Source organism: Cnephaeus nilssonii, assembly GCF_951640355.1.
Source record: "Cnephaeus nilssonii genome assembly, chromosome: 23".
NCBI classification, from domain to species: Eukaryota; Metazoa; Chordata; class Mammalia; order Chiroptera; family Vespertilionidae; genus Cnephaeus; species Cnephaeus nilssonii.
The window spans coordinates 19,949,038-19,976,337 of NC_137094.1; the positions used below are offsets into that span (position 1 = coordinate 19,949,038).

General features: G+C 55.0%; 1 protein-coding gene across 2 annotated transcripts; it reads right to left on the reverse strand.

The window, feature by feature from the left end:
• Positions 1-2,163: 2,163 nt before the first annotated feature.
• Positions 2,164-8,882, reverse strand: CHI3L1 (chitinase 3 like 1; the record flags this gene model as incomplete). 2 transcript variants are annotated; one of them, XM_079763830.1, is made up of 10 exons in its annotated part: positions 8,145-8,882; positions 7,611-7,640; positions 6,775-6,976; positions 6,289-6,345; positions 5,454-5,604; positions 4,653-4,774; positions 3,507-3,630; positions 2,900-3,082; positions 2,454-2,570; positions 2,164-2,304 (listed from the first exon to the last, which is right to left on the reverse strand). In XM_079763830.1, the coding sequence occupies exons 1-10, from the start codon at positions 8,194-8,196 to the stop codon at positions 2,164-2,166; spliced, it is 1,179 nt and encodes a 392-aa protein (XP_079619956.1). In that variant the 5' UTR covers positions 8,197-8,882. The 2 variants fall into 2 exon arrangements, with proteins under 2 accessions (XP_079619956.1, XP_079619955.1); XM_079763829.1 differs by having other exon boundaries at positions 7,874-8,882.
• Positions 8,883-27,300: the final 18,418 nt, after the last annotated feature.

Sequence of the window (27,300 nt, forward strand, 5' to 3'; positions counted from 1 at the left end):
CCTGGGCGTGTGGGCGGAGGAATCACTGGGACGTGAGATGGGACCGAGCACAGTGCAAAAATCACACACTCCATGCCCCTCGGTGCCACCCCGAGGCTCTCGGGAGACAACCCTGCAGGAAACGTCCCCACAGGATCATGCGCCACAGCGGGCACCTCGGCAGAGAGCTGGCCCAGCAGTGGGGTGCGTAGGTGACAGAGTGAGTCCGCACCCACAAAGCCCAAGGGTGTCATCCCACCCACATGACATGCAAACGCAGACGGCGACAGGCTCTCTGCTCCAGGGGCGTCCCCCGGTGGCGAGACCACGAGGAAGCCAGGATGTGGCTGCCCGAGCGGAGTTTCAGGAGCATTACTGAGGTCTCATTTCCTGTCCTGGGTGGTGGCTACACAAGTCTTCACTATGTAGCAATTCTTTAAATGAAAGGAATACAGGCCAGGCATGCTTTAGCATGTACGGTATGCCCCACCATGTAAAATTAAGCACACATGTAACTGATGCAGGTCCTCAGCCGCAGGCACAGTCTTCTGCGTCCCCGGGTGAGGCCCAGCGTGTGGCTGCTCTCACCCCTGGCTGTCCTTGTTGGGGAGTGGCGTGCGGGGCCTGTGCCAGGTGACTCAGGGTCCTGCCGGGCAGGGGGTGGGCCCTGGAGACCGAGCCCCATCCCTGCACTGAGTCTGCAGCTATAAGTGAACGTGACTAACGGCAGGACCCTGAATCACCCTGCCGGGCGTGTCCCAGTCGGCGGGAGGCTGGCCCCAGGGGGCAGGGCTGAGGGGGTGGCTGTCCTGGAGGGCTCACAGCCCCGGGTTTCAAAGACCCTTGTGTGGTGGGTTATACCATACATGCGAAAGCATGCATGGCCTGTATTTCTTTCAGGCATTAGGGAAGGCTTGGCCCCACTGGCCAGCGGGGAAATGTCACGTACCCCGAGGCTCTGGCCAGGTCCCCACCTTCTTTGCCTTTGGCTGAGCTGTGACCTTGAGACCAGTTGCATCTGTCCAGCTCCAGCTGGTTCAGATTTCAATGCAGCCAATAGGTATTTCCTTCCCCACGCCTCAAACTAGCGTCACAAACCACTGGCCAAGTCACAGAGTCCAGACAGCAGGGCCTCCCCCAATGAATCCTCGAGGACTTTCTCTGGCTACACAGCACATCACCCCACACGTCCCCTCCTGCCCACCCCATGTCCCAGGCCAGCCTGGCTGAGGAGCCCTGCTGGATTGAGGGCCCAGTGTGTCCCCAGAGAGGGATGAGGGGACGGGGTTGCTGTGGCGATAGGAAGGCCCTTCCATGGCAGTGAGCCCTTGGGAATGGCAGGACCATGGCTGGATCCAGACCTGGGACGTAGGGAGGACGCGTGATGCAACCTGGGTGTCTCCTTCCAGCTGGAGAGTTGTCAGAGCTCTGCACCCGCCCGCTCCCCTGGCAGAGAAGGGTTAGGATTGGGCGTCCCCCTTTCTCCTTCCTGCCGGCCTTACAGACACAGGGTTCCCTCACCAGGAGCCGAGTCGAGGTCTGGATGACAGTGAGTGTCAGTGACGCTCCCAGCCCTGCCGGGTGAAGCCACGGCAGGCGGGTTTGAAGAGGCGGCCTCCTTTGGGGACTCCCAAGGCCCCAGCAGTGTCCACGCTGGCCACCCCTTCTCCAAGCTCAGGGCCCCAAGCTTGGGAGAGAGGAACCAGACGAGAGGGGAGAGGTGAGCGCGTGGGCCTCAGAGACAGTGCCAATACGGATGCCGTGAGCTTTATTGAGCAGCGGGGAGCTGGGAGGGAGGCACGGGGACAATCCTGGTGAAGGCTGGAAGCCGGGCCGTGCAGAGGCTGTGACTTGTGTGGTCACTGCTTCCTGCTTGGCGTCCGTGCTGGGGGGAGGAGCTCGCTCGTGGTGGCCTCTGCCGAGCAGGCCGGGGAGGGAGCAGCGTTTTCACTCCTCAGCGTGTGCGCTGTCCCTGCCCGACACTGTGGGGATCCAGCCCTCACTGCCCACCCCCCCCCCCCCCCCGCACCGCCCCTGCATGTCCACAAAGCTGAGCCCAGAGCTCAGAGCTGTCCCCTCTGCAGGGCCCGGGAAGGAGACTGAGGTGCAGGGGGCAGGTGACCAGCTCCTGAGCAGCAAGACCCTGGGCGCAGTGCCTGCCCAGTGTGTGCTGGACAGAGAGCGCTAAGCGGCGGCCAGGGCTTCCTTGATGGCGCTGGTGAGAGGGAACTTCAGGTTCTGGCCACAGAAGGTGCCCGTGAAGTCGTCCAGGTCCAGGGCCCACACCATGGCTCCGGCCAGCCGCCGATTCTTCAGGTACTGCACCTGGCGGGGAGGCCCAGGGGGCAGCGCTGGGTTCCTGCCCGAGGTGTGTAGGGGGGACCTGCTATCCTGGTCCCTCCCCATCGCCCTCCAGCAAGGCACACTGGGCCTCCTCACTCTCTTCCTCCTGGGCCGTGGCCTGCGAGACCTACCTTGATTCTGACGCTCTCCCGGTCATCGTACCCCACCCACTGGTTGCCCTTGGTGGCGTAGGGGACCCGCTGGTCAAGGAGTTGATGCACGGTTGCTCCACGAAGGAAGTCACAGATCTGAGCAGAGGACAGTCAGGGTGAGGGGCTGCAGGGCACAGGTTGCGACTCCTCCAGCCTCTCTCAGCCCCGCAGGCACGTGCGCCTTCGGGCAGACGTCTGGCTTCCTGCTCGCATGTGCGCAACAGAGGCCCATGTCCCCGAGCTGCCGGCTACGAGCAGCAGAGGGAGGCGGCCAGAAACCAAAGCACCTGGGGCTGGTGGCCAGAGGAAGACTGTGTGGGCCTGACTGCCCTCAGCCTGGACGCTGGTCTCCTGGGACAATGGAAGAGCAGAAGGGGGGGTGGGCGGCTCACCTTCCCCAGGAACTCCCTTCTCCCGAGTCACACCTCATAGTAAGCGAGGGTCCCGTCCTCCTTGGTGAACTGGCCGGGCAGCCCGGGCCCTGAGCAGGGGGCGCCCACTCCGATCTGCGAAGAGGCCAGCGTGAAGCTCCTCCCGAAGGTGGGGATGCCCATGAGCAGCTTCTCGGCTGGGACCCGCAGCCTGAGTGCGTAGCTCACGGCGTAGTCCTAAGGGGGTGGGGGGGTGGAGTGGGGACAGTGGAGCCGTCAGTCTGTCCTACATACGTCTGGGGCTCCCCTTCCTCGCAGGGACCCATAACCTCAGTCTAAAGGGCACTGCACAGCTCGGGTCTCAAAAGCCGCCTGAGCACAGGGAGGAATGTCAGCTGTGAACTGGGCGGCGGGCTCAGCTCCACGGGCGCAGAAGGCAGGTCTAGACCCGGCCGGCCTCCTCAGCCCCAGCCCCAGCCATCCCCTTGTCCCCCCTCGGCCTGCACGCAGCCCCCGGAACGTCAGTTGAGGTCTGGCTTCTCCACAGAGGGGTGGCGGCCTCTGTTCTCAGACTGTGGGGACGCGTGGCCCCTGGGCCTCAGTCCCCACATCTATGACCTGGGCCCGTCGCCCCTGCCTAGCAGGATCCTCCCGCACTCACAACGTTGCTGTATCTGTCAGAACTGGCGACCTCCTGGCCGCGGAACAGGGGGCTGTGGTGGCCCGTGCTCTGGCGCCAGGCTCCATGGAAGTCGTAGGTCATGAGGCTGATGAAGTCCAGGTGTCTGTGGGAGCAGAGGGAGAGCGAGGTGGGAACCAGAGAAGCTGCCAGCCCTGTGAGATCTGAGCAGAGCAGACTAGAGAGACAAGCCGTCCACCCAAACCCAGTCCTGCCCATGACCCGCTGTCCAGGCTCCCAGACCGGACCCCTCCAGCTCATATGCTCATTGTTCTGAGAGCAGATTAAAAGTGTCATCAACTGCCCGGCCTGTGTGACTCACTGCTTGAGTGTTGACCTGTGACCCAGGAGGTCAAGGTTTGATTTCTGGTCAGGGCACATGCCTGGGTTGCGGGCTCAACCCCCAGTGTTTGGCGTGCAGGAGGCAGCCAATCCATGATTCTCTCTCCTCATTGATGTTTCTCTCTCTCTCTCCCTCTCCCTTCCTCTCTGAAATCAATAAAAATATATTTTTTTCAAAATGTCATCAACAGACAGCAGGACAGAGGGCACCGGACCTGGACCCCACACACAGGTGAGGCAGCAGGTAGACTCGTGGGCCTGAGCGTCAGGTGTTGGGAGCGAATGCCCGAGCCCTACCCTCCTCATGGTCCATTTGGGCTCCGAGTCTCCGCCTCCCTACGGTGGCAGAGGATTCTGATGTCATAGGGAAGCCCTCGTCCTTCACTCCTGGCTTCCTGAGGCCCAGGCCTAGCCCCACCGGCCATCAGGCCCATGGCTGTGTCTGCTCCTCACTTGGGGGGTCGGGGGGCAGGCGGAGGAGCAGGGGGACCCGCCTGTGTGAGCCTCTCAGGTGCCCTGGCTGCTTGGAAGGGAAAAGCCCGCTCAGGGAGGAGCTCTCAGCCTCGTGCGGACAGCGCCGGGCGGGCGGCTGGTTGGTGTGTAAGCTCTTCCTGCTTCCTTTCCCACAAACTCCTTCCTAGCCACTCTCTCCACCGTCGGTACAGACCCAAGTGCAAAGGAAGACGGGTGTTCTTATTCCCATGACGGAGGGGGAGACAGACACAGAGTGGGAGCGTGGCCTCCTGGCTGCCTGTGGCTCTCACGGAGGACAGTGGTGGGACTCACTGGGCCAGCTGGGAGATGTCGTAGCCTCTGTCCAGGGCCACCTTCCCGGCGGACACCGCGGCGCTGAGGAGCAGCGGCTGGGCTTCCTTAGGGGCTTCCTTGACAAACTCGGCCTTCATTTCCTGGCGGGAGGGAGGCAGCAGGTGAAAGGGGCCCCGGGGGTGGGAGAGAGCCCTGGTGGGAGGCCAGCTCTGAGCACCTCACGGCCCCCTGAGGGCCCCGGGGAACCACGGGTGGCACCTCAGCGGTCCTGTGCCCAGGCCTACCCACCTCCTCCTGGGCTCATCTCGTGCCCACCCCCACCCCGTCACCCAGTGCCCCCTGCCCTGGAGGGACCGTGAGCTCCCAGCTGGACTCCAGGGGACGGTGGCGGAATCTGCCCTCTGGTCTGCACTGTCCCAGCAGGCACCCGGGACCAGAGTGAGCGTGCCTGGTGCTGCGGGCGATCTGTCTGGACGGCTGCTCCCCGGTCCCTGGAGATGCTTGGGCTGCCCTCCCGGGATGTGCCTGTGTGCCGCCCGTCATAGGACTGTGCACAGTGGCACCCACTAAGTGGGCATGACACATGGGTGCTTGTTTCCTGACCCCACTCCGCCCCCACTGTGGTCACGGTGTCTTCCTGCTCTGCGGGGTCTCTGGGCACAGGCCTGCGGGTCCTCCTCTGGGGTCAGGTCCCAGGACCCTGAAGCATGGAGGCCTCAGTCCCTCTTCCCCGCCCTCACAGGACATCGGTGGGAGACAGCTCTGTCCACCCCTCCTGGTCCCGCCCGCCTCCCTGCCCCGTCCCGGACCCGACCACACCTTGACCAGAGAGGTGAGATGCCGCTTGTCCCTTCGTCCAGGGTAGAGCCAGGCCAGGTCCAGCCCGTCAAAGCCGTGGGTCCGAAGGAACGGTGGCACCGACTTGATGAAAGTCCTGCGACTCTGGGCGTTGGAGGCTATTTTAGAAAATCTAGGAACGAAATCACCGAAGAAGAGTGCTTAGTGCTGAGACGCTGGGCATGGTCCCCTCTGGGGGGTTTCTGTACCCCGAGGAGCAGGAGCCTGAGCCCACAGCCCCAGGAGACACAGCCACGGCGGGACCCACTTCTCGCCATGTGCTTTGGAGTCAGCCACCCGTGGTTTCCAAGGGCGGCTCCATCACCCACTAGCCAAGCCACTCGCACAGGTTATAACCTGGGTCTCAGTGAGCTCATCTGTAAAATGGGCATAAATATAGTATCCTGGTGCCACTGTGAGGATTGCATGTGAAATGGCCTGAAAGTGTGCCTGACACTTAGTAACCACCCACTAAATGGGAGCTGCTGTGGCCGTGGCCCACCCGCTCTGCACGCCCTGCTCCCACGCCACCCACCCCGGGAAGTCCGCCCAGGCTCTCCTCCCGTTTCCCATTCTTTCCACCCCCCTCCGTCCAGCCTCAGGTCTGAGCTGGTAAAAAGGAAAGATAAGATCCACTGTCAGCTGCTGTGCGACTCTTGGCAAGTCCCTCTGGCTCTGTGGGCTCCGGTTTCTTGGTTGTACATGAGGTGGGGCCCTGACGGCCATTTTGGCCCCTGTGCCTAACCGTTAGTCTGGGGTCCTGTGACCCTCATGCCTCCGCACTCCTAGTCCATCTTCGTCTGGGGAGGGGTCCTACCTTTGAGAACCGAAGTTCCATCCTCCCACGGACAAGAGGGTCTTCAGGTTGGGGTTCCTGTGGGGCAGGAGGAGGCGGGAGGCAGGTGGCAGAAGTGCCCAGACACCGCGTGGCCCCAGATTGGCTTCCAAGGTCCTTCGAGCCTTGAGATTCGGTTTCTAAGACTCAGGTGGGCTGCCTAACCGCCCCCCCCCCACCTCCAGGATATGGGAAAATGGAGCCCCAACACGGTCCATGCCCCGGAGAGATGCCCTCAGTGACAGTGACGGAGGCCTCCTTTCTCAGAGCTCAGTGGTGCCCTTTTCTCCAGCCTCCTCCATCAGCACCCCAAATACTGCCCAGCACCCGCCCTCGTCACCGCCTCCCATGTAAGCTAAGGCCTCGGATGATCTACCCAGAGGCGGGTGCTGGGGGTGATGCGCTGGAGCAGAGGTGTCCTGCCCTGGACCAGCCACCCTCCTCCATCCTCCCCCTCCCTGGCCCAACCTGGTCTTGAGTGCGTTCAGCGTGTCGTACAGCGTCACATCGTTCCACTCCCAGGTGTCGAGCTCGTCGTTGCTGATGTTGGCGAAGCTGTAGATGACGTGGGTGCAGAGGAAGGGGTCTATGGCGTCTGGGAAGCAGCTCGCGGCGCCCTCTCGGTACTGGGACCAGCTGGTGTAGTAGCAGACCAGCTTGTAGGCGGCACCTATGGAAACTCGGGTGGGACCTAGGCCAGGGTTCCGCCAGGCACCCTCTCGCTGAGCCCTGAGCTCAGCCCTCAGGGCAGAGTTGTGAGCCAAGTTAGAATGTGAACGAAGGGGCGGCTCCGGCCTCTGCCTCTGGGAGCCCCCAGGCTGAGAACGAGGAGCGAGGTCAAGGTCGGGAAGGGTTCCTGGAGGAGACCCCGGCCTCTAGGGTGGACCTGGCAGGCCCCAAGGGGGTCCTTGACCTGAGAGGCTCTGGCCACCTCTTCTCTGGCCTCCTCTGGGCGTCCTGGCTTGTCAGCCCCCAGGCCCCTCAGCCCTTCCCCCAAGCTGGGCCCCAGGGCAGGGCTCCCGAGTCCTCCTGCTGCCAAGGAAGCGTTTCTGCCCTCCTGGTCCTGGAGGCAGGACTGCGGGCATCTCCCAGCCATGCTGCCACTGGGCTCCCCCAGGCCTCACTGAACCCGAGCCTTTGAAATAGTTGTATTTTGAAAAATTTCAAATATACAGAAAAGTAGACACTAGTAAAATAAACATCAAGATAACCATCACCTCCCTTTAACAAACGTTAATCTGCCAATCCTTCCTCACCACTCCCCTCACCACCCCCGCCTCCTGGGACCCAAGGGGGTTACTTACAGCTCTGCACCGCCAGCAGGACCACAAAGCCTGTGGGAGATCCAGGGTCAGTCCTGCTTCTGAGAGCCCCTTCCTCCCCTCCTCGCCCCCTCCACTTCCTCCCCTCCTCCCCTCCTCTCCCCCTCCCCTGGCTCTGCTTCCTCTCCCTCCTCGGCCTCTGCCCCCCCACAGCGGGTCCAGGCCCCTCCGTGCAGTGGCTCTGTAGGCTGTCTGGGCCCTTAGCCTGAACACCCACAACCCAGACCCGTGGTCAGCCCAGAGACCTGTCTGAGCCACCCTCAGACCCGTCCTGGCCGCAGCAGAGAGGGGCATGGTGTGGCCTCTTGCTGTGCTCCTGTGCCCAGCTGGGGCCTCACACTTCCTTTTATACCTGTCCCCTCCACTCCCCTGTGCCCCAAACCATCCCATTTATGGGAACTGACTGGCAGTGAAGGAACCAGCAGGCTGGGGAGTGGTGGGGAGGAGCACCGTGGGCCCAAGGGGGATTGAGAAACCCGCAGTTTTGAAAACTCGGGCCAGGTCTTCATGAGGCACCTGCCAGCCAAAGAGCCAACAGGGTGACGGGGCTCCCGCCGCCCAGCCTCATTTCCAGCCTCCGCTCCCGGCCTCTGCAGCCCCCGCCCCAGCTCCTCCAGCAGCAGTGACCAGGCTTTCCTGGCAGCGTCTGTAATCCGTCCAGGCTCTCGGCCAGGTGGAAACTGTTGTGTAACCCACTGCGCCCCAAACAAGGCTGCCCTGTGTGTTCTCAGGGAGCCCAGCAGCAGCCTGCCTCGCCTACTCCTCCCCTCCGCGTTCCTCTCCCCACGCTGTGTCCCGCAGCTTGGCCTGAGAGTGGAGGCCTTTCAGCAAGGGATGTGCTGGATCCGAAGGAAAAGTCGGGAAATGCCCCCCGGAAGGAGCTGAAGAGGACATGTTGGGAGCCTGGGGCTGCAGGAGGCACCAGGGAGCAGTACAGGCTCCTGATCCCCAGGAGCAGGACATCCCTCCTGATTTTCACAGCCGCTGCTCCTCTCTCCCAAGCTTGTCAAGGCCCGGCCCAATGACGTCACTCGGTCTCAATCCCTCTTGACCCTCATCACTCTTAGCATAAGACCCAAACTTCTGACCAAGGCTCCGCATGGCTTGGCCCTGTTTGTGGGTACATTGTTTGGCCAAAGATCCAGGACAGGCTCATTCTTTGCCGGCTTTAAAGTAATTAATAGGCAGTGAGTGAAAAGTTCAGAACAGCCCGTGCCGGAATGGGTCAGAGGGCTTCTCAACCCAGGCCTTTCCTTGCACAAGAACATTTGGTCCTAATCAGAGTTCGCCACACGAGTCTCCCAGCCTCTCTTGTGAGTCTCCTTCTCGTCTCCCATCTGCTCCCTGCAAACCGGGAACACGTTCTCGTCTGGACTGGCAGTGGGCCCGAGTCACCCTCTGTGAATACTGAAGGGTCAGCGCTCTCCACTTTGAGGCCTCTGACTTGTTTGGTTGACACACTGACCATCGATGGTCACTGTTCTTCGCCCATTTGGTTCACCGGGGATGGACTTTCTGTACTCTCCAATTGGGCTCTTACAGAGCAGCAGGCACACAGAGCTTTTCATAATAGGATGCAGGGTTAGGAAACACCTCCTGTTTCCACGCTAAATTACCTCATAGGCTCGGATCAACTGAAGCCAGGCATACAACTTCTCTACGACTAAGAGGCTTATCTTATCCTTAACCAAACCCTGTCCATTGTTCCACTTTTTTAAAAAAAAATTTTTTATTGATTTCAGAGAGGAAGGAAGAGGGAGAGAGAGATAGAAACATCCATGATGAGAGAGAATCATGGATCAGCTGCCTCCTGCATGCCCCACACTGGGGATCAAGCCCACAACCGGGGCATGTGCCCTTGACTGGAATCGAACCTGGGATCTTTCAGTTTGCAGGCCGGCGCTATATCCACTGAGTGAAACCGGCTAGGGCTTTTTTTTCCTTCTTCTTCTTCTTCTTCTTTTTTTTACATCTACGTTAACTCACCTTTGTAATAAGCCGTAAATAAAAAATTAAAAAGAAGAAGAAGATGAAGAACAAGAACAAGAAGGAAAAAAAATAAGCAGAAGCACCGTCAATCGAGCACATAATCTTGTTAACTACCTTGTAATCCAGCCCTCGTCTGGCAAATGCAAAAAGGCCTGCAGAAGTGTCCTTCTCTGAGATCTTCTTGGTAAGTGTCTTCAGTTTGACTCAAATAAATTCTTAAAAATATTTTTTGAGGTTTGGATGTTTCTTACGTTAACAATGGGGAGAAGAGAGGCAGAGCCGGGGAACAATTCAAGGTCTGGCATCCTTTTCAAGACTCTCTGAGTTCCCTTGAGTCCAACCCTCTCTCCCCTGCCCTCCACACGGCTCTCATCATTCCTCATTTCCACCCCCTCCCAGGCACCCAGGTCCCACCCGTTCCCCAACCGGCCAGCACCCTTAGGAACGAAACTGTTTTCAAAAACAAGATAAACTTGACAGGAAAACGACCATAGCCCGGAGCTTGCCCTCCATCAAGGCAGAATGCTGTCTCAAAACAGTTTGCCTCATTTCCTGCTGTTGGGAAAGCGTGTGTGTGGTGACCAGCTTGCATTGCACACTCTTGGAGAAGAGAGAGGGATCTGTCTCCCCGAGTTTGTGAGAGAGAAACGAGGTCAGTCCCAGGGGACTGCAGGCGAGGCCCTCACCTCAGGGACAGCGCTCAGGGCAGCGGGCGGGGCTAACGTGCTCACTCTGTGGCCTGGGTCTCGGTGCCCACGTGGCTCCACTCAGTCCAGGAACCTGGTCCGTCGGGCCCCTGCCTCTCCTCCGCCTGATGGCGTGCCCCATGCCTGGTTCGTGTGAGCGTGCCCTGGGCATCCTGGCTCCGTCCTTCCTGGGTTGTGCTCTGCCTAGGTCTCTAAGGAAGGTATGACCGCATTCAAGGCTCCTCCTCAGTACTGGCCCCTCGGTGTGAAAGCCCTCGCCGACCCTTCAGCCAGAGGTGGCTGCCCGTCCTTTGGAAATGTCTAGTTTCTGGCTTTTCACGGCTCACGGCGCACTTCCTCTCGAATCTCAAGGCCGTGTGGCATGTCTTATCTCCCCTTGTAGACTCAATACATTTGAGAAGATGAAGCCTTGAGTGTGGGTCACCTCTCATTTATCTCCATCCACAGACTCAGCCAATAAATAAAGGATGGTTTTGTCTTCCTTTAAACATCGGGTGCGTAGTGATTCCTCCACCGCTTGCAGTTGACTGGAAGCCTCAGCAGCACCCACACTTATACTGAGTGACTTGACATCGCTGTTTGGCCCTCAGATGACTATTTTTTTCCACGAGATCACTGTCTCTTAATAGACTATGGCTCCTGCTACTGGATCCAAGGATTAGAAAGAGATTGTCTCCAGGCATGTGGGGCCTGGTGCTCTGGAGATCTTCCCACCGGTGGGGAGTGGAGATGGGGAAGCCGTCCAAGGCCAGACACCTCTGAGTCACTGCAGGGATTCTCTGGACTCAGCCTGGACGTCGTGCGCAGCCACTGGCTGGACTTGGCTCTGGCTGCCCCTGAAGATGAGCAGGGCAGACAGGAGGGAGCGAGCCCCATAGTCAGCTCAAGGCTTCTACTGAGAGGAAGCCTGTGGTTAGGGGAGCAGGGTGAGGGGGTGACACCTAAGGCAGATGCAAGCTCAGGCCCTCCCTTGTTGTCCTTTTTCCTGGGAAGGGGCAGTCAGTGGCAGGTGGTGGCAGCCCATGGCTATTAGGTTGTCTAGTCCGTGTCAACCTATGAAGCAGGGGGTCACGGTGTCACGGTTCAATTTCCAATCAGGGCACAGGCCCAGGTTGCTGGCTTGATCCCCAGTGTGGGTGGCAGGAGACAGCTGATCCATGATTGTTTCCATCATTGATGTTTCTATGTCTCTCTCTCCTTCTCCCTTCCTCTCTGAAATCAATAAAAACATACTTTAAAAATGGGTGGGGTGGATATTTCCATGCTCACGGGAGCCCACTTAAGGTTATGGGAACCATTGCTACAGCTTGAGGATCTCAAATATATGCCAGGAAGGAGTTCAGGGAACACAGCCAACCGGCCTGTAGGTCCGGCCCCTCAGTGCCGTGGCTGCTCTGCCTCTGAGGAAGGCCAAGGGCAGGTCCTCATGAAGGCGGAGGTGTGGGCACTGGGTCCTTCTGCCCCTTTCCTTACAATGTCTCCCCTTTCAGGTGGCCCCTGAGTGCTTCTTCTTGGACTGTGGTCTCCAAGGAATGAAGGAGGTTGTGGGGGTGCAAGGACTGGGAGGGTGTCCATGGCTAAGGCTGGGCCTGGGTGCTTGGCCACATCAGTTATTATTGGCCTGGACAACAGCTGGGAATGGCAAGAACCCACTGCGGGAGGGCCGTTCCAAGGTCTCACCTGCCGTCTGTGGGAGGCCGTGGAGAGGAATGCTAGGAATGGCATATGTTCTCTCCTCCCCACTCCATGGTGAACAAAATGAGACATGACCCCAAGGAAATGTAACAATGGGCCTTGGAAGGAATACTTCTCTCCCAGGACACGTTTGGAAAACACTTGTTGCCTGAATGAATGAAGTATTGGAGGAATCTGGCTATTGCCTCTTTTCACTAAGCTCTGAAGATGGGGAACTGGGTCTGATGCTCAGGAAGGGATAGTGGGATGAGCACGGGAGACCAGGTGGCCTCTGGTTAAGGTGCTGAGGGACAGTAGTTGCTTGGACAGCGTAAGTATGGGGGTGGGGGTGGGGGGGGTGTGCCTAGGCATCTGCTAGCTGCTCCCCACTCCTGATAAAATACCCTCACCGACCTCTCAGAGGCAGCTCCGTCCACAATGCTTGGCCATGGCTTTCCACTCTGCATCTGTGGGTGCTGCTCCCTCAGCCATGCTCTCCTGGGACAGAATCTTACAATGTTGGGAGAGTGGCATTCTGAAGCTTTAGCCTTGCCTGGTGGGTTGGGGGGTCAGGGAAGAGGAAGGAAGAAGGAGCAAGTGTAGGGGTTAGTGTACTGGGCCTGGACATCCCTGGGGGACTTTGTGGAAGGAGGTGAGGATGGTGGTTCTAGATGAACAACTTTTGCAGGAGGCTCATAACTGTCCAATGGACATTAGACAACCTCGGTGGACTCCAGCAACCTCTGGGAAAATTGCAGGTTTACAGCCTGAGCCAGCCTTCTTCAGGGCCACTTGAGAAGGACAGATGGAGGGGAGAGACAACCAAGCTCCCCAACTTTATCTGAAAAGAGGGAACCCACATTCTGAGTTCAGAGTAAAATAGAAGAAAATTTTAGTGCTGTCGCCATCACCCTGGGACCCACTGGTGAGTAAGGGGGGGAGGGGGAGGATCTTTGGTGTGGGGAGGGGTAAAGAGTTTCAGATCCAACCTACTTAAGGAGAAATCAGAAATTCAGTGTAGTGTGGAACCTCTAAAAGGCATTGAATCAGTAGTTAGAAATAATCCCAAAACAAAATAAAAAAAAAAATCAAGCTGAGCCCTAGCTTGATTTAGTAGATAGAGCATAGGACTACAGACTGGAAGGCCTCAGTTTCAATTCTGGTCAAGGTCACATGCTTGGGTTGCGTGCTTGATCCCAAGTACAGGGCGTGCAGGAGGCAGCCGATCCATGATTCTCTCTCATCATTGATGTTTCTATCTCTCTCTCCATCTCTGAAACCAATAAAAATAAAATTTTAAAAATACCTAAAAAAAGATGAATTTGCTTTGCAAAAGGTGAATTTGTCTAACTGAATTTCAGCAACATCAAAATGAGTCACCCCTTCCAGGATCTTAGTAAATTCCAATATTGCTTCATATTTTTTCAAATTACTTCTGTGACATTAGGTTATTATTACTATTTTTTTTCTCCTAGGAAATAAGTTGTAAACACATTTTTCCTGAACATAAGATTCTAGTTAATGCTTTGGTGTTGAAACACGGTGGTTTCAAAACGTGTTCTTGTAACTCAAAGGGTTCTGCTTGATCTTTGTTTCTGTCTCTTTCAGAATGAAAGATAAAACAAACCTGTAGAAAAGTGCTAAGGCCAAGCATCCCTTATTTTGTGATTTGTTTGAATGTAAACATAGAGCAGACTTACACAGTGGTTTTATAGGATAAACACTTATATTTTCCTTCAAGTAAGTAACTGATTATACTGTACACATCTATGGTTCTATATACTTACTAGAAGCCCAGTGCACAAAATTCGTGCACAGCAGGGGGTTGTCCCTCAGCCCAGCCTGTACCCTCTCCAATCTGGGACTCCTGGAGGGATGTCCGACTGCCCGTTTAGGCCCAGGATCGGGCCTAAATGGGCAGTCGGACATCCCTCTCACAATCCAGGACTGCTGGCTCCCAACTGCTTGCCTGCCTGCCTTCCTGATTGCCCCTAACTGCTTCTGCCTGCCAGCCTGATCACCCCCTAACCACTCCGCTGCCAGCCTGGTTGATGCTTAACTGCTCCCCTGCCAGCCTGTTTGCCCCCAACTTCCCTCCTCTGCCAGCCTGGTCACTCCTAACTGCCCTCTCCTGCAGGGCTGATCACCTCCAACTGCCCTCCCTTGCAAGCCTGGTCCCTCACAACTGCCCTCCCTTGCAGGCCGGGTGCCTCCCAACTGCCCTCTCCTGTTGGCCATCTTGTGGTGGCCATCTTGTGTCCACATGGGGGCAGGATCTTTGACCACATGGGGGCAGCTATATTGTGTGTTGCAGTGATGATCAATCTGTATATTACTCTTTTATTAGATAGGATAGAGGCCTGGTGCACGGGTGGGGGCCAGCTGGTTTGCCCTGAAGGGTGTCCCGGATCAGGGTGGGGTTCCCTTGGGGCATGGGGCGGCCTGAGCGAGGGGCCTGTGGTGGTTTGCAGGCTGGCCACGCCCCCTGGCAACCCAAGGGGAGGCCCTGGTATCTGGAATTTATTTTGCTTCTACAATTGAAACTTTGTAGCCTGGAGTGGAGCCAAGCCTGCTGCTCCCTCCAGGGCGGCAGCCATTTCTGTGGCAGTTAATTCACCTTCTACAATTGAAACTTTGTAGCCTTAAGCGGGTGAGCCCGGCCAGGGTGTGCGGAAAGCTTTGCTTCCCCTGTTGCCGCCGGCAGCCCTGGCCTGCTCTCTCAAGCTCCATTCTGCCGCCATTTGTTTGAATTTGTTTACCTTCTGTAATTGAAACTTTGTAGCTTGAGTGGAGGCTTAGGCCTGCAATGGCTATGGAAAGCTTGGCTTACTCTGTTACCTGAGAAACCTTGCTCTCTGTGGCTGGAGCCATCTTGGATGGGGTTAATTTGCATACTCGCCCGGATTGGCTGATGGGCGTGGCTTGGCTGGTGGGCGTGTCTTATGTAGCGGAGTGATGGTTAATTTGCATATTACCATTTTATTAGAGAGGATTACTCTAGCCCTCAAAAGACGCTGTCAGCCAATTCCTGCGCAAAAATAATCCTCTGCCGCCCTCCTGTGGCCATATAAGGAATAACATAGTGTTCCTCTGTCCCTGGCGATGAAATTCCAACTAAAGCCCTTTGAACGCCACCAAAAATTGTGCCCAGAAAAAAAACCGTCAGAAAATCAGCGAGGCTGGCCAGGGTGGCAATCATTCCATCCCTGGATGTACCGAAGTCACGGTTGTGGGTTCTTCACCTCTTTCCGCCCCAGCCCTGCAAATGAAGGCCTGGGAGACTGCTGCAATGAGATTCCCCTTAAGGTGACTGGTCCACCCTGGCTACTATGTTCATTGGTGCCATTTTTTAAAACTATGGATTGGAGATATGTCTGGCAAGCCAATGCTCTAACCAGTGAGCAACATCAGCTACGGATTCTATTCACTTTTAAAAGTATAAGTTTGAGCGTGGTCAAGGGTCAGAGTTCAAGGCTAGGGCTGGGTTCGGTGTTAGTTTTAAGGTGAGGGCTCATGGTCAGGGTTGGGGTTGGGTTCAGGGTCAGAACTAGAAAAGGTTAATTTGCTGTGGAAATGAAGAATTTGCTTTGCAAAAGTTGAATTTGTTTTTCAAAGGGGGAATTTGCTTTGCAAACGGTGTATTTGCTTTGCTAAAGGGGACTTTTAACTTTAAAAAGTGAACTTGTTTTGGAAATGCTGAATTTGTTTGCAAAAGATGAATTTGGGTCGCAAAAGGTGAATTTGTCTGATTGAATTTCAGCAACATCAAAATGAGTCACCCCTTCCAGGATCTTAGTAAATTCCAATATTGCTTCATATTTTTTCAAGTTACTTCTGTGACGTTAGGTTATTATTACTGAGTATTTTTTTCTCCTAGGAAATAAGTTGTAAACACATTTTTCCTGAACATAAGATTCTAGTTAATGCTTTGGTGTTGAAACACAGTGGTTTCAAAACGTGTTCTTGTAACTCAAAGGGTTCTGCTTGATCTCTGTTTCTGTCTCTTTCAGAATGAAAGATAAAATACCTGTAGAAATGTGCTAAGGCCAAGCATCCCCTATTTTGTGATTTGTTTGAATGTAAACATAGAGCAGACTTACACAGTGGTTTTATAGGATAAACGCTTATATTTTCCTTCAAGTAAGTAACTGATTATACTGTACACATCTATGGTTCTATATACTTACTACTCCAGCCCTCAAAAGACGCGGTTAGCCAATTCCTGCACAAAAATAATCCTCTGCCGCCCTCCTGTGGCCATTTAAGGAATAGCACATTGTGCCTCTGTGCATGGTGCTGAAATTACAGCTAAAGCCCTGTGAACAAGACCAAAAATTCTACTCAGAAAAAAAAGAAAAAAACACAAAATCCTCGAGGCTGTCCATGGCGGCAATCATTCCGTCCCTGGATTCACCGAAGTCACGGCTCTGGGTTCTTCAAGTTTTCCCACCTTAGCCCTGCAAAGGGAGGCCCCGGAGACTGCTGCACTGAGGTTCCCTTTAAGGTGACCCACCATCCTGCCAAATGTTCCTTGGTGCCTCTTTTAACCAGAGAGTAGTGAGTGAGCGTATGTCTGGCAAGTTGTGCTCTAACCACTGAGCAACACTAGCTATGAATTCTATTCACTTTAAGAAATATAAATCGGAGGGGCGGTCAAGAGTCCGAGGTCAAGGCTGGGGCTGAGACTAGGGATGGAGTTGGGGTTAGGGTTTTAGGGTGAGGGTGAACGTGAGGGGTTATGGTCTGGGTCATGGCCAGGGTCAGAAGTGGAAAAGGTGAATTTGCTTTGGAAATGGAGAATTTGGATGTATTTCAGCAGCATCCAAATGAGTCTCCCTTTCCAAGATCTTAGTAAATTCCAATATTGCTTCATATTTTTTCAAGTTACTGCAGTGACATTAGGGTATTAAGATTGAGTACTTTCTTCTCCTAGTAAATTAGTTGTAAACACATTTTTTCCTGAATAAGACATTCTAGTTAATACTTTGGTTTTGGAACCTGCTCTTGTAATTCAAAGGGTTCTGCTCAATACCTATGCCTGTCTCTTTCAGAATGAAAGATAAAATAATCCTGTAGGTACATGCTAAGACTAAGCACCCTTTATTTTGTGGTTTTTCAGAATGTAATAATAGAGCAGACTTATACACTGGTTTTAAGGGATAAACGCTTATATATTTTTTCTTCAATTAAGTTACTGATTATACTGTACATGTCTATGGATCTATGTATTTATTATGTTAGGCCTTAAGGGACGCTATCAGCCAATTCCTGCCCAAAAAATAATCCTCTGCTGCCCTCCTGTGGCCATTCAAGGAACAACACATTGTGCCTCTGTCCATGGTCCTGCAATTCCAGATAAAGCCCCTCCCACAAAATCATCGAAGCTGTCCAGGGCAGCAATCATTCTCTAGTCACGGCTCTGTGTTCTTTTTCTAAAATATATTTCATTGATTGTTTACAGAGAGGAAGGGAGAGGGACAGAGAGCTATAAACATCGATGAGAGAGAAACATCCATCAGCCGCCGCCCGCACACCCCCCACCGGGGATGTGCCCATAACCAAGGCACATGCCCCTGACCAGAATCGAACCCGGGACCCCCCGCCCCCCCCGTCCAAAGGCCGACGCTCTATCCACTGAGCTAAACCGGCCCTGGCACGGCTCTGTGTTCTTTACCTCTTCTCGCCCCAGCTATGCAAAGGGAGGCCCCCGTAGACTGCTGCACTGAGGTTCCCCTTATGGTGACCCACCCACCCTGCCTAATATGCTCATTGGTGCCATTGTTAACTACAGTGGTGAGTGTATGTCTGGCAAGCAAATGTTCTAACCAGTGAGCAACACCAGCTACTAATGGAATGCACTTTTGTTGTTATTATTCTGAATTTATTTTTAACTCTAATTGACATACAGTAATGCATTACTTTCCGGTGTACAACATAGTGATTCAACATTTACATGCCTTACAACGTGATTACCCCACAAGTCTAGTTCACATCTGTCTCTATTGCCTATGCTGCAGTTACCTCTCCATGACTTATTTCATAAGTGATGTGATGGACTTTTCCAGTTTCAGTGGGGACAACCCAGGGCTGGTGTTGTTCGAGGTGGATAGTGAGCAAGATGGTGGCAGAAGAGCAGCTGGAGGGAAGCTAATGTGTTTCAGAGGGTCAAGGGGTTGTGTTGTGGAGCAGCGTGTGTGGCTGCAACACTTGAGGGGTTAGGCTAAAGGAGCAGTGGCTGTTTGGAGCTGATTGGGGGAAGGAGGTGAGACTCCAAGTGTCCTGCAGCTGCTGTAACAAGACAGGTCCTTCCAGAAGCTCCAGGGAGAATATCCAGCCTTTTCTATCTCCTGAGATGGGGAGCACCCTGGATTCCCCACAGGTCCCAGGGTGATTGCAGTGGCCCTTATAAGGGGGAGGCAGTAGGGTCAGAATCGGACAGATAGATGAGGCTGTGCTGCTGGCTGTGAAGATGGAGGCCAAAGGAGAGGCATGTCTCTGGGGAGGCTCCAGTGTCATTGAGGGCTTGTCCTCCCCGATGCCATGCATCAGGTCCTGCAGGTTCTTGTCGAACATGCGGTTGATATGCCCTTGACCATCTTGAGGGCCCTAAGGAGGGCGGCTGGCGTGCTGGAGACCCGTGATGTCCGATGCCAGATGGTGTGCAGGGACACAGGGGCCGCCATTGCTCCCTGGGGAGCGCTGCTCAGCCGGCTGCCACCGCGGGTCCTGCAACCAGGCCAGTCCCTCAGCAAGATCCGCTGGGCAGGCTGCACCCCATTCCCTTCCCCTCGCGCTTCCTCTACTCACTTTTAAAAATATAAATTTGAGAGCACTCATGGGTCAGAGGCCAAGGCTGGGACTGGGGCTAGGGCTAGGGTTGATGTTAGGGTTTCAGGGTGAGGGATCGGGGTCGGGGTCAGGGTCAGGGTCAGGGTCAGAAGTGGAAAAGGTGAATTGCAATTGGACAGAGAGAATTTGGTTTGCAAAAGATGACTTTGATTTGCTAAAGATGAATTTGAAGGGTAAAAGGTGAATTTGTGTTGCAAAATGTGAATGACTATGTATTTGAGAAGCATCCAAATGAGTCACTCTTTTCAGGATCCTAGTAAATTCCAATATTGCTCCATATTTTTTCAAGTTACTTCTTTGTTATTAAAGTTATTATTACTGAGCACTTTTTTATCCTAGTAAATTAGTTGTAAACAAGTATTTTTCTGATTAAAATATTCTAGTTAATAGTTAGGAGTTGCAATACAGTCATTTTAAAACGTGTTCGTGTAACTTAAGGGGTTCTGCTCGATACCTATGCCTGTCTCTTTCAGAATGAAAGATAAAATAATCCTGTAGAAATGTGCTAAGAGTAAGGACTCCTTCTTTTGTGATTTATCACAATGTAATCATAGAGCAGGGCTATACACTGGTTTTATAAGATAAACGCTTTCATTTTCTTTGAAGTAAGTTACTGATTACACTGTACAAGTCTGTCTATGGAACCATATACTTATTACCATGGACCTCAAAAGGAAGCTGTCAGGCAAAAACTATCCTCTGCTGCCCTCCTGTGGCCATTCAAGAAATAACACGCTGTGCCTCTGTCCCTGTTGCTGAAATTTCAGGTAAAGCCCTGTGAACTCGACCAAAAATTCTACCCAGGAAAAAAGGGTGACAAGATCAGAGAGGCTGGGCAGGGCGGCATTCATTCTGTCCCTGGAAGGACCAAAGTCACAGTTGTGGGTTCTTTACCGCTTCCTGCTCCCTCCCTGAAAAGGGAGGCCTCGGCCGCTGCGCTGACATCCTGAACCCTTTGGAAACCTAGAAGCCAGCAATATTGAGGCAGCCAGTCCGAACAGAGAGGTGCTGAGACCCGCGAAATGCAGCGTGGATGCGAGAGGCCGCCTTAATTGACTCAAGGTATTCGCTGCAGGTCGCCATGACTGAGACCTTCCGTACGACGCAGGCCCGCGCTATTCAGGCAGCTAGTACTGGGCACAGAGCCTTTACCCTGGCAGGCTGGCAGGTGCAGGCCTTCTCTACTCATGCAGCTAGGGGGTGGGAGGCTGCCGTCCTCATGGCAAGCAGTTTTACAGAGCCCGCTCGGCTGTGGCAGTGGGTATCGTGCAGACCGCCATTATTGAGGCAGGCCGAATGCTGCAGGCCGACATTACTGAGACATCCGTATAGCAGAGGGCCCCCTCTAACAAGGCAGCCAGTACGGGGCACGGGCCTTTACCCTGGCAGGCAGGCAGGTACAGGCTGACTCTACTGAGGTTGCCAGGAGTTTGGAGGCCACAGGCCTCGACACAGCTAGTTATATGGAGTTTTATCAGGTTTCTGCTGTGGTACCCACCAGGCCACCATTATTGAGGCAGCCAGTCTGTGCAGTGCGGTGCTGAGTACCTCAAGACGCAGTGTCCTCGCGAGAAGCCGCCATTATTGAGGCAGGCTGTATGCTGCAGTCTGACATTACTGAGACCTTCCGTACAGCAGAGGCCTCTGCTGACAAGGCAGCCGGTATGGGGCACGGGGCTTTACCCTGTCAGGCAGGCAGGTGCAGCCATCCTATACTGAGGCTGCCAGCAGGTTGTAGTCCACAGCCTCAAGGCAGGCAGTTAAACAGAGCCCACTCTGGTTTTAGAAGTGGGTATTGTGCATGCCACCATTATTGAGGCAGACAGTCTGTACAGAGAGTGCTGAGTACCCTAGAAGCACTGTCCTCATGAGAGTCCTCCATTATTGAGGCAGGCCGAATGCTGCAGGCCGACATTACTGAGACCTTCCATACGGCAGAGGCACCTCGCTAAGGAGACAGCCAGTACAGGGCACAGGGCCTTACCCTGGCAGGCAGGTAGGTCAGGCTGCCTCTACTGAGGCAGCCAGGAGATTGGAGGCTGCAGTCCTGGAGGCAGGAAGTTATATGGAGCCTGCTTGGGTTGCGGCAGCGGGTACTGTGTAGGCCGCCATTATTGAGGCAGCCAGTCTTACAGCGAGGTGTTGAGTACCACGAGATGCCGCCATTATTGAGCCAGGCCATACCCTGCAGGCCGACATTACTGAGACCTTCCGTACAGCAGAGGCCCCTGCTAACAAGGCAGCCAGTACTGGGCCCGGGGTCTTTACCCTGGCAGGCAGGCGGGTGCAGGCAGCGTCTATTGAGGTTGCCAGGAGTTTTGAGAGCACAGGCCTTGAGGCAGCCAGTTATATGGGCTTTTCTTGGGTTGCGGCAGTGGCACCCAGCAGGCCGGCAATATTGAGGCAGCCAGTCTGAAGAGCGAGGTGCTGAGTACCTCGAGACTCAGCATCCTTGCGAGAGGCCTCCTATATTGAGGCAGGCCTTAGGCTGCAGGCTGACATTACTGAGACCTTCCGAACAGCAGAGGCCCATGCTAACAAGGCTGCCAGTACAAGGCAAGGGGCCTTTACCCTTGCAGGCAGGCAGGTGCAGGCCGCCTCTACTGAGACAGCCAGGAGGTTGGAGGCTGCAGTCCTCGAGGCAGGCAGTTATACGTATTCCGCTCTTTTTTCGACAGTGGGTATCGTGCAGGCCGCCATAATTGAGGCAGCCAGTTCGTACAGCAAGTTGTTGAGTACCACGAGAAGCACTGTCCTCGCGAGAGGCCGGCATTATTGAGGTAGGCCCAATGCTGCAGGCCGACATTACTGAGACGTTCCCTACGGCAGAGGCCCACTGCTAATGACACAGCTATTACGGGGAACTGGCTGCCTCAATTATGGCGGCCTGCACGATACCCACTGCCGAAACAAGAGCGGGCTTTGTATACCTGCATGCCTCGAGGACTGCAGCCTCCAACCTCCAGGCTGCTTCATTAGAGGTGGCCGGCACCTGCCTGCCTGCTAGGGTAAAGGCCCCGTGCCCAGTACTGGCTGCCTTGTTAGCAGGGGCCTCTGCTGTACGGAAGGTCCCAGTAATGTCGGCCTGCCCGGTATGGCCTGCCTCAATAATGGCAGCCTCTCGTGGTACTCAGCACCTCGCTGTAAGGACTGACTGCCTCAATAATGACGGCCTGCACCGTACCCACTCCCGCAATGCTATCGGGCTCCGTGTAATTGGATTCCTCGAGGACGGTGACCTCACCGTTTATGAGTGCTTCAAAAATGGCTGCCTTTAGGGTATGGACTGACATCGTGAACGCACACGTTCACCATGTCAGTGCAGCAGCCCTTTGCAGGGCTTGGCTATGAACGGGTGCAAAATCCAGGCTAGTGACTTTAGTCCATCCAGGGAAGGAATGACTCCCGCCCTGGACAGACTTGATGATTTTGAGGGATTTTCTTTTTCTGGGTGTTTGTTTGGGGGTAGAATTATTTGTTGCGTTCACAGGGCATTAGCTGGGATTTTCAGCACCATGGACAGAAGCACACGGTGTTATTCCTTGAATGGCCACAACAGTAACTTGGTAACTAGGAACCAGTAACCTGGTAACCAGTCAAGTGGTAACTAGTAAACCAATAACTAGTGACCTGGTAAAAGGTAACCTAGTAACTACTAACCTGGCAACTAGTGACCTGGCAACAAGTTACCTGGTAATCCGTTACCTAGTTACCAGGTAACTAGTAACCAGTAACAAGTAACCCGGTAACGAGCAACCAGTATCCCATTAACTTGTAAACTAATAAATAGTAACCTTAGTAAAGGAGACCTGAATGCCGCCTGCATCATTAGTGCATAATGCCAGCCTCTCGCAAGGACACTGCTTCTTGCAATCCTGCAGCACCTCGCTGAATAGAGCAGCTGCCTTAAAAATGGCGACATCCAGGGAATGGGATGCCTCAATAATGACGGCCTTCAGGGTACCCACTGCCGCAATACTTGCGGGCTGCGTGTAGCTCAGTGCCTCGAGGACGTCGGCTTTCAACATACTGGCTGCCTCAGTGAAGGCGGCCTGCAGCTGCCTGCCTCATTAGCAGGGGCGGTGGCGGGGCCTTCGCCGTACAGAAGGTCTCAGCAATGACGGCATGCTGAGTATGGCGTGCCTCAATTACAGCGGCATCTCCCGTGGGCGCTGCATCTTACAGTTCTCAGTACCTCGCTGTACGGACTGCCTGCCTGAATAATGGCGGCCTGCACAGTACCCATTACCGCAACCTGAGCGGGCTCCATTCTTCTGGCTGCCTCCAGGAAGGCCTCCAATCTCTTGGCTGCCTTAGTAGAGGAGGCCTGCATCTGCCTGCCTGCCAGGGTAAAATCCCCGTTCCCCGTACTGGCTGCCTTGTTAGCAGGCGCCTCTGCTGTACTGAAGGTCTCAGTAATGTCGGCCTACTGCATACGGACTGCCTCAATAATGGCGGCATCTCGAGAGGACTCTGCGTCTTGCGGTACTCAGCACCTCGCTGTACGAACTGGCTGCCTCAATAATGGAGGCCTGCACCGTATCCATTGCTGCAACCTGAGCGGGCTCCGTTTTTCTGCCTGCCTCCAAGAAAGCGGCCTTAAAACTCTTGGCTGCCGGAGTAGAGGAGGCCTGCACCTGCATGCCTGCCAGAGAAAAAGCCCCGTGCCCCCAATGGCTGTCTCATTAGCGGGTCCTCTGTGGTACGGAAGGCCTCAATAATGTCGGCATGCAGCATTCTGTCTCCCTTAATAATGGCTGCTTCTCGTGAGGATGCTGTATCTCGCAGTACTCAGCACCTCGCTGTACAGACTGGCTGCCTGAATAATGGCGGCCTGCACCGTACCCATTGCTGCAACCTGAGCGGGCTCCGTTTTTCAGCCTTCTTCCAGGAAAGCGGCCTCCAACCTCTTGGAGGCCTGAGTAGAGGAGGCCTGCAGCTGCCTGCCTGCCAGGGTAAAGGCCCCGTGCCCCGTACTGGCTGTCTCGTTAGCGGGGGCCTCTGTCGTGCGGCAAATCTCATTAATGTTGGCATGCAGCATTCGGCCTGCCTCAATAATGGCGGCCTCTCGCGAGGATGCTGTGTCTCACGGTACTCAGCACCTTGCTGTACGAACTGGCTGCCTCAATTATGGCGGCCTGCACGATACCCACTGTCGAAAAAAGAGCGGAATACGTATAACTGCCTGCCTCGAGGACTGCAGCCTCCAACCTCCTGGCTGTCTCAGTAGAGGCGGCCGGCACCTGCCTGCCTGCCAGGGTAAAGGCCCCGTGCCCAGTACTGGCTGCCTTGTTAGCAGGGGCCTCTGCTGTACGGAAGGTCCCAGTAATGTCGGCCTGCCCGGTATGGCCTGCCTCAATAATGGCAGCCTCTCGTGGTACTCAGCACCTCGCTGTAAGGACGGAATGCCTCAATAATGACGGCCTGCACCGTACCCACTGCCGCAATGCTATCGGGCTCTGTGTAACTGGATTCCTCGAGGACAGTGACCTCACCGGTTCTGGGTGCTTCAAAAATGACTGCCTTTAGGGTATGGAGTGACATACTGAACGCAGAGGTTCACCATGTCAGTGCAGCAGCTCTTTGCAGGGCTGGGCTGTGAACGGGTGCAAAACCCAGGCTAGTAACTTTAGTCCATCCAGGGAAGGAATGACTCCCGCCCTGGACAGACTTGATGATTTTGACGGTTGTTTTTTTTTTCTTTCTGGGTGTTTGTTAGTTTGATTTGGGGTAGAATTATTTGTTGCGTTCACGGGGCATTAGCTGGAATTTCAGCACCATGGACAGAAGCACACAGTGTTATTTCTTGAATGGCCACAACAGTAACTTGGTAACTAGGAACCAGTAACCTGGTAACCAGTAACCAGTCACCTGGTAACCAGTCAACTGGTAAGTAGTAAACCAATAACTAGTGACCCGGTAAAAGGTTAGCAGGGGCGGTGGCGGGGCCTCCGCCTTACAGAAGGTCTCAGTAATGACGGCATGCTGAGTATGGCGTGCCTCAATTACAGCGGCATCTCGGGAGGGCGCTGCATCTTGCAGTACTCAGTACCTAGTTGTACGGACTGGCTGCCTCAATAATGGCAGCCTGCACAGTACCCATTACCGCAACCTGAGCGGCCTCCGTTTTTCTGCCTTCCTCCAGGAAAGCTGCCTCCAACCTCCTAGCCGCCTCAGTCAGAGGCGGCCTACACCTGCCTGCCTGCCAGGTTAAAGGCCCCGTGCCCTCTGCTAGCTGGGTCGTTAGCGGGAGCCTCTGCCGCATGAAAGGTCTCAGTAATGTCGGCCTGCAGCATTCGGCCTGCCTCAATAATGGCAACCTCTCGTGAGGACGCTGTATCTCGCAGTACTCAGCACCTCGCTGTACAGACTGGCTGCCTGAATAATGGCGGCCTGCACCGTACCCATTGCTACAACCTGAGCGGGCTCCGTTTTTCAGCCTGCCTCCAGGAAAGCGGCCTCCAACCTCTTGGATGCCTGAGAAGAGGAGGCCTGCACCTGCCTGCCTGCCAGGGTAAAGGCCCTGTGCCCCGTACTGGCTGTCTCGTTAGCCGGGGGCTCTGTGTTGCCGCAGGTCTCACTAATGTCGGCCTTCAGCATTCGGCCTGCCTCAATAATGGCGGCCTCTCACGAGGACGCTGTGTCTGGCGTTATTTAGCACCTCGCTATAGGGACGGGCTATCTCAATAATGGTGGCCTTCTGGGTACCACAGCAGCAACCCGATAAAACTCCGAATAACTGGCTTCCTCGAGTCCTGTGGCCTCCAACCTGCTGGCAGCCTCAGTAGAGGCCGCTTGCACCTGCCTGCCTGCCAGGGTAAAGGCCCCAGGCATGCGTCTATTAAGGCGGCAAATGGCGAGCACGCTGCGTCTCGCAGGACCTGCACCTCGCTGCACGGACTAGCTTCCTCAAAAATGGCGGCCTGTACCGTACACAATGCCGCAGCCCAAGCGGGCTCCGTAAAACTGCCTGCCACAAGTACGGCCGCCTCCAACCCCCTGGCTGCATGAGTAGAGGAGGCCTGCACCTGCCGGCCTGCCAGGGTAAAGGCTCTGTGCCCAGTACTGGCTGCCTGGATGGCGGGGGCCTGCGCCGTAAGGAAGGTCTCAGTCATGGCGGCCTGCAGCGAATAGCTTGAGTCCATTAAGGCGGCCTCTCGCATCCACGCTGCATTTCGCGGGTCTCACCACCTCTCTGTTTGGACTGGCTGCCTCAATATTGGTGGCTTCTAGGTTTCCAAAGGGTTCATGATGTCAGCGCAGCAGCCGAGGCCTCCCTTTGCAAAGAGGGAGCAGGAAGCGGTGAAGTACCCACAACTGTGACTTTGCTCCATCCAGGGACGGAATGCATGCCGCCCTGCCCCGCCTCTCTGATCTTGTGACCCTTCTCGCCCCCCCCCCCCCCCCCCCCCGCCGGGTAGAATTTTCAGTGGAGTTCACAGGGTTTTAGCTGGAATTTCAGCAACAGGGACAGAGGCACAGCGTGTTATTCCGGAAAAGGCCACAAGAGGGCAGCAAAGGACAGGTTTTGCCTGACAGCCTCCTTTTGAGGTCCAGTGGAATAAGTATATGGTTCTATAGACAGACGTGTACAGTATAATCAGTAACTTACTTGAAAGAAAATGAAAACATTTATCTTATAAAAGCAGTGCATAACCCTGCTCTATGATTACATTCTGATAAATCACAAAATGAGGTGTACTTACTATTAGCACATTTCTATAACTCTCTGCCAAGGGGACGTCAGCCTCCAAACCCCTGGCTGCCTCAGTACAGGCGGACGGCAACTGCCTGCGCGCCAGCGTAGGAACCCCGTGTCCCGCACCGTCTGTGTCCTTCACGGGGAGGGGTGGGAGGGCCTCTGCCGTACAGAAGGTGTCAGTAATGTCGGCCTGCAGCGTTCGGGCTTCCTCAATAATGGCGGCCTCTCGCGAGGACGCTGTGTCTCATGGGACTCAGCACCTTGCTGTACGAACTGGCTGCCTCAATTATGGCGGCCTGCACGATACCCACTGTCGAAAAAAGAGCGGAATACGTATAACTGCCTGCCTCGAGGACTGCAGCCTCCAACCTCCTGGCTGTCTCAGTAGAGGCGGCCGGCACCTGCCTGCCTGCCAGGGTAAAGGCCCCGTGCCCAGTTCTGGCTGCCTTGTTAGCAGGGGCCTCTGCTGTACGGAATGTCCCAGTAATGTCGGCCTGCCCGCTATGGCCTGCCTCAATAATGGCAGCCTCTCGTGGTACTCAGCACCTCGCTGTAAGGATTGACTGCCTCAATAATGACGGCCTGCACCGTACCCACTGCTGCAATGCTATCGGGCTCCGTGTAATTGCATTCCTCGAGGACAGTGACCTCACCGGTTCTGGGTGCTTCAAAAATGGCTGCCTTTAGGGTATGGAGTGACTTACTGAACGCACAGGTTCACCATGTCAGTGCAGCAGCCCTTTGCAGGGCT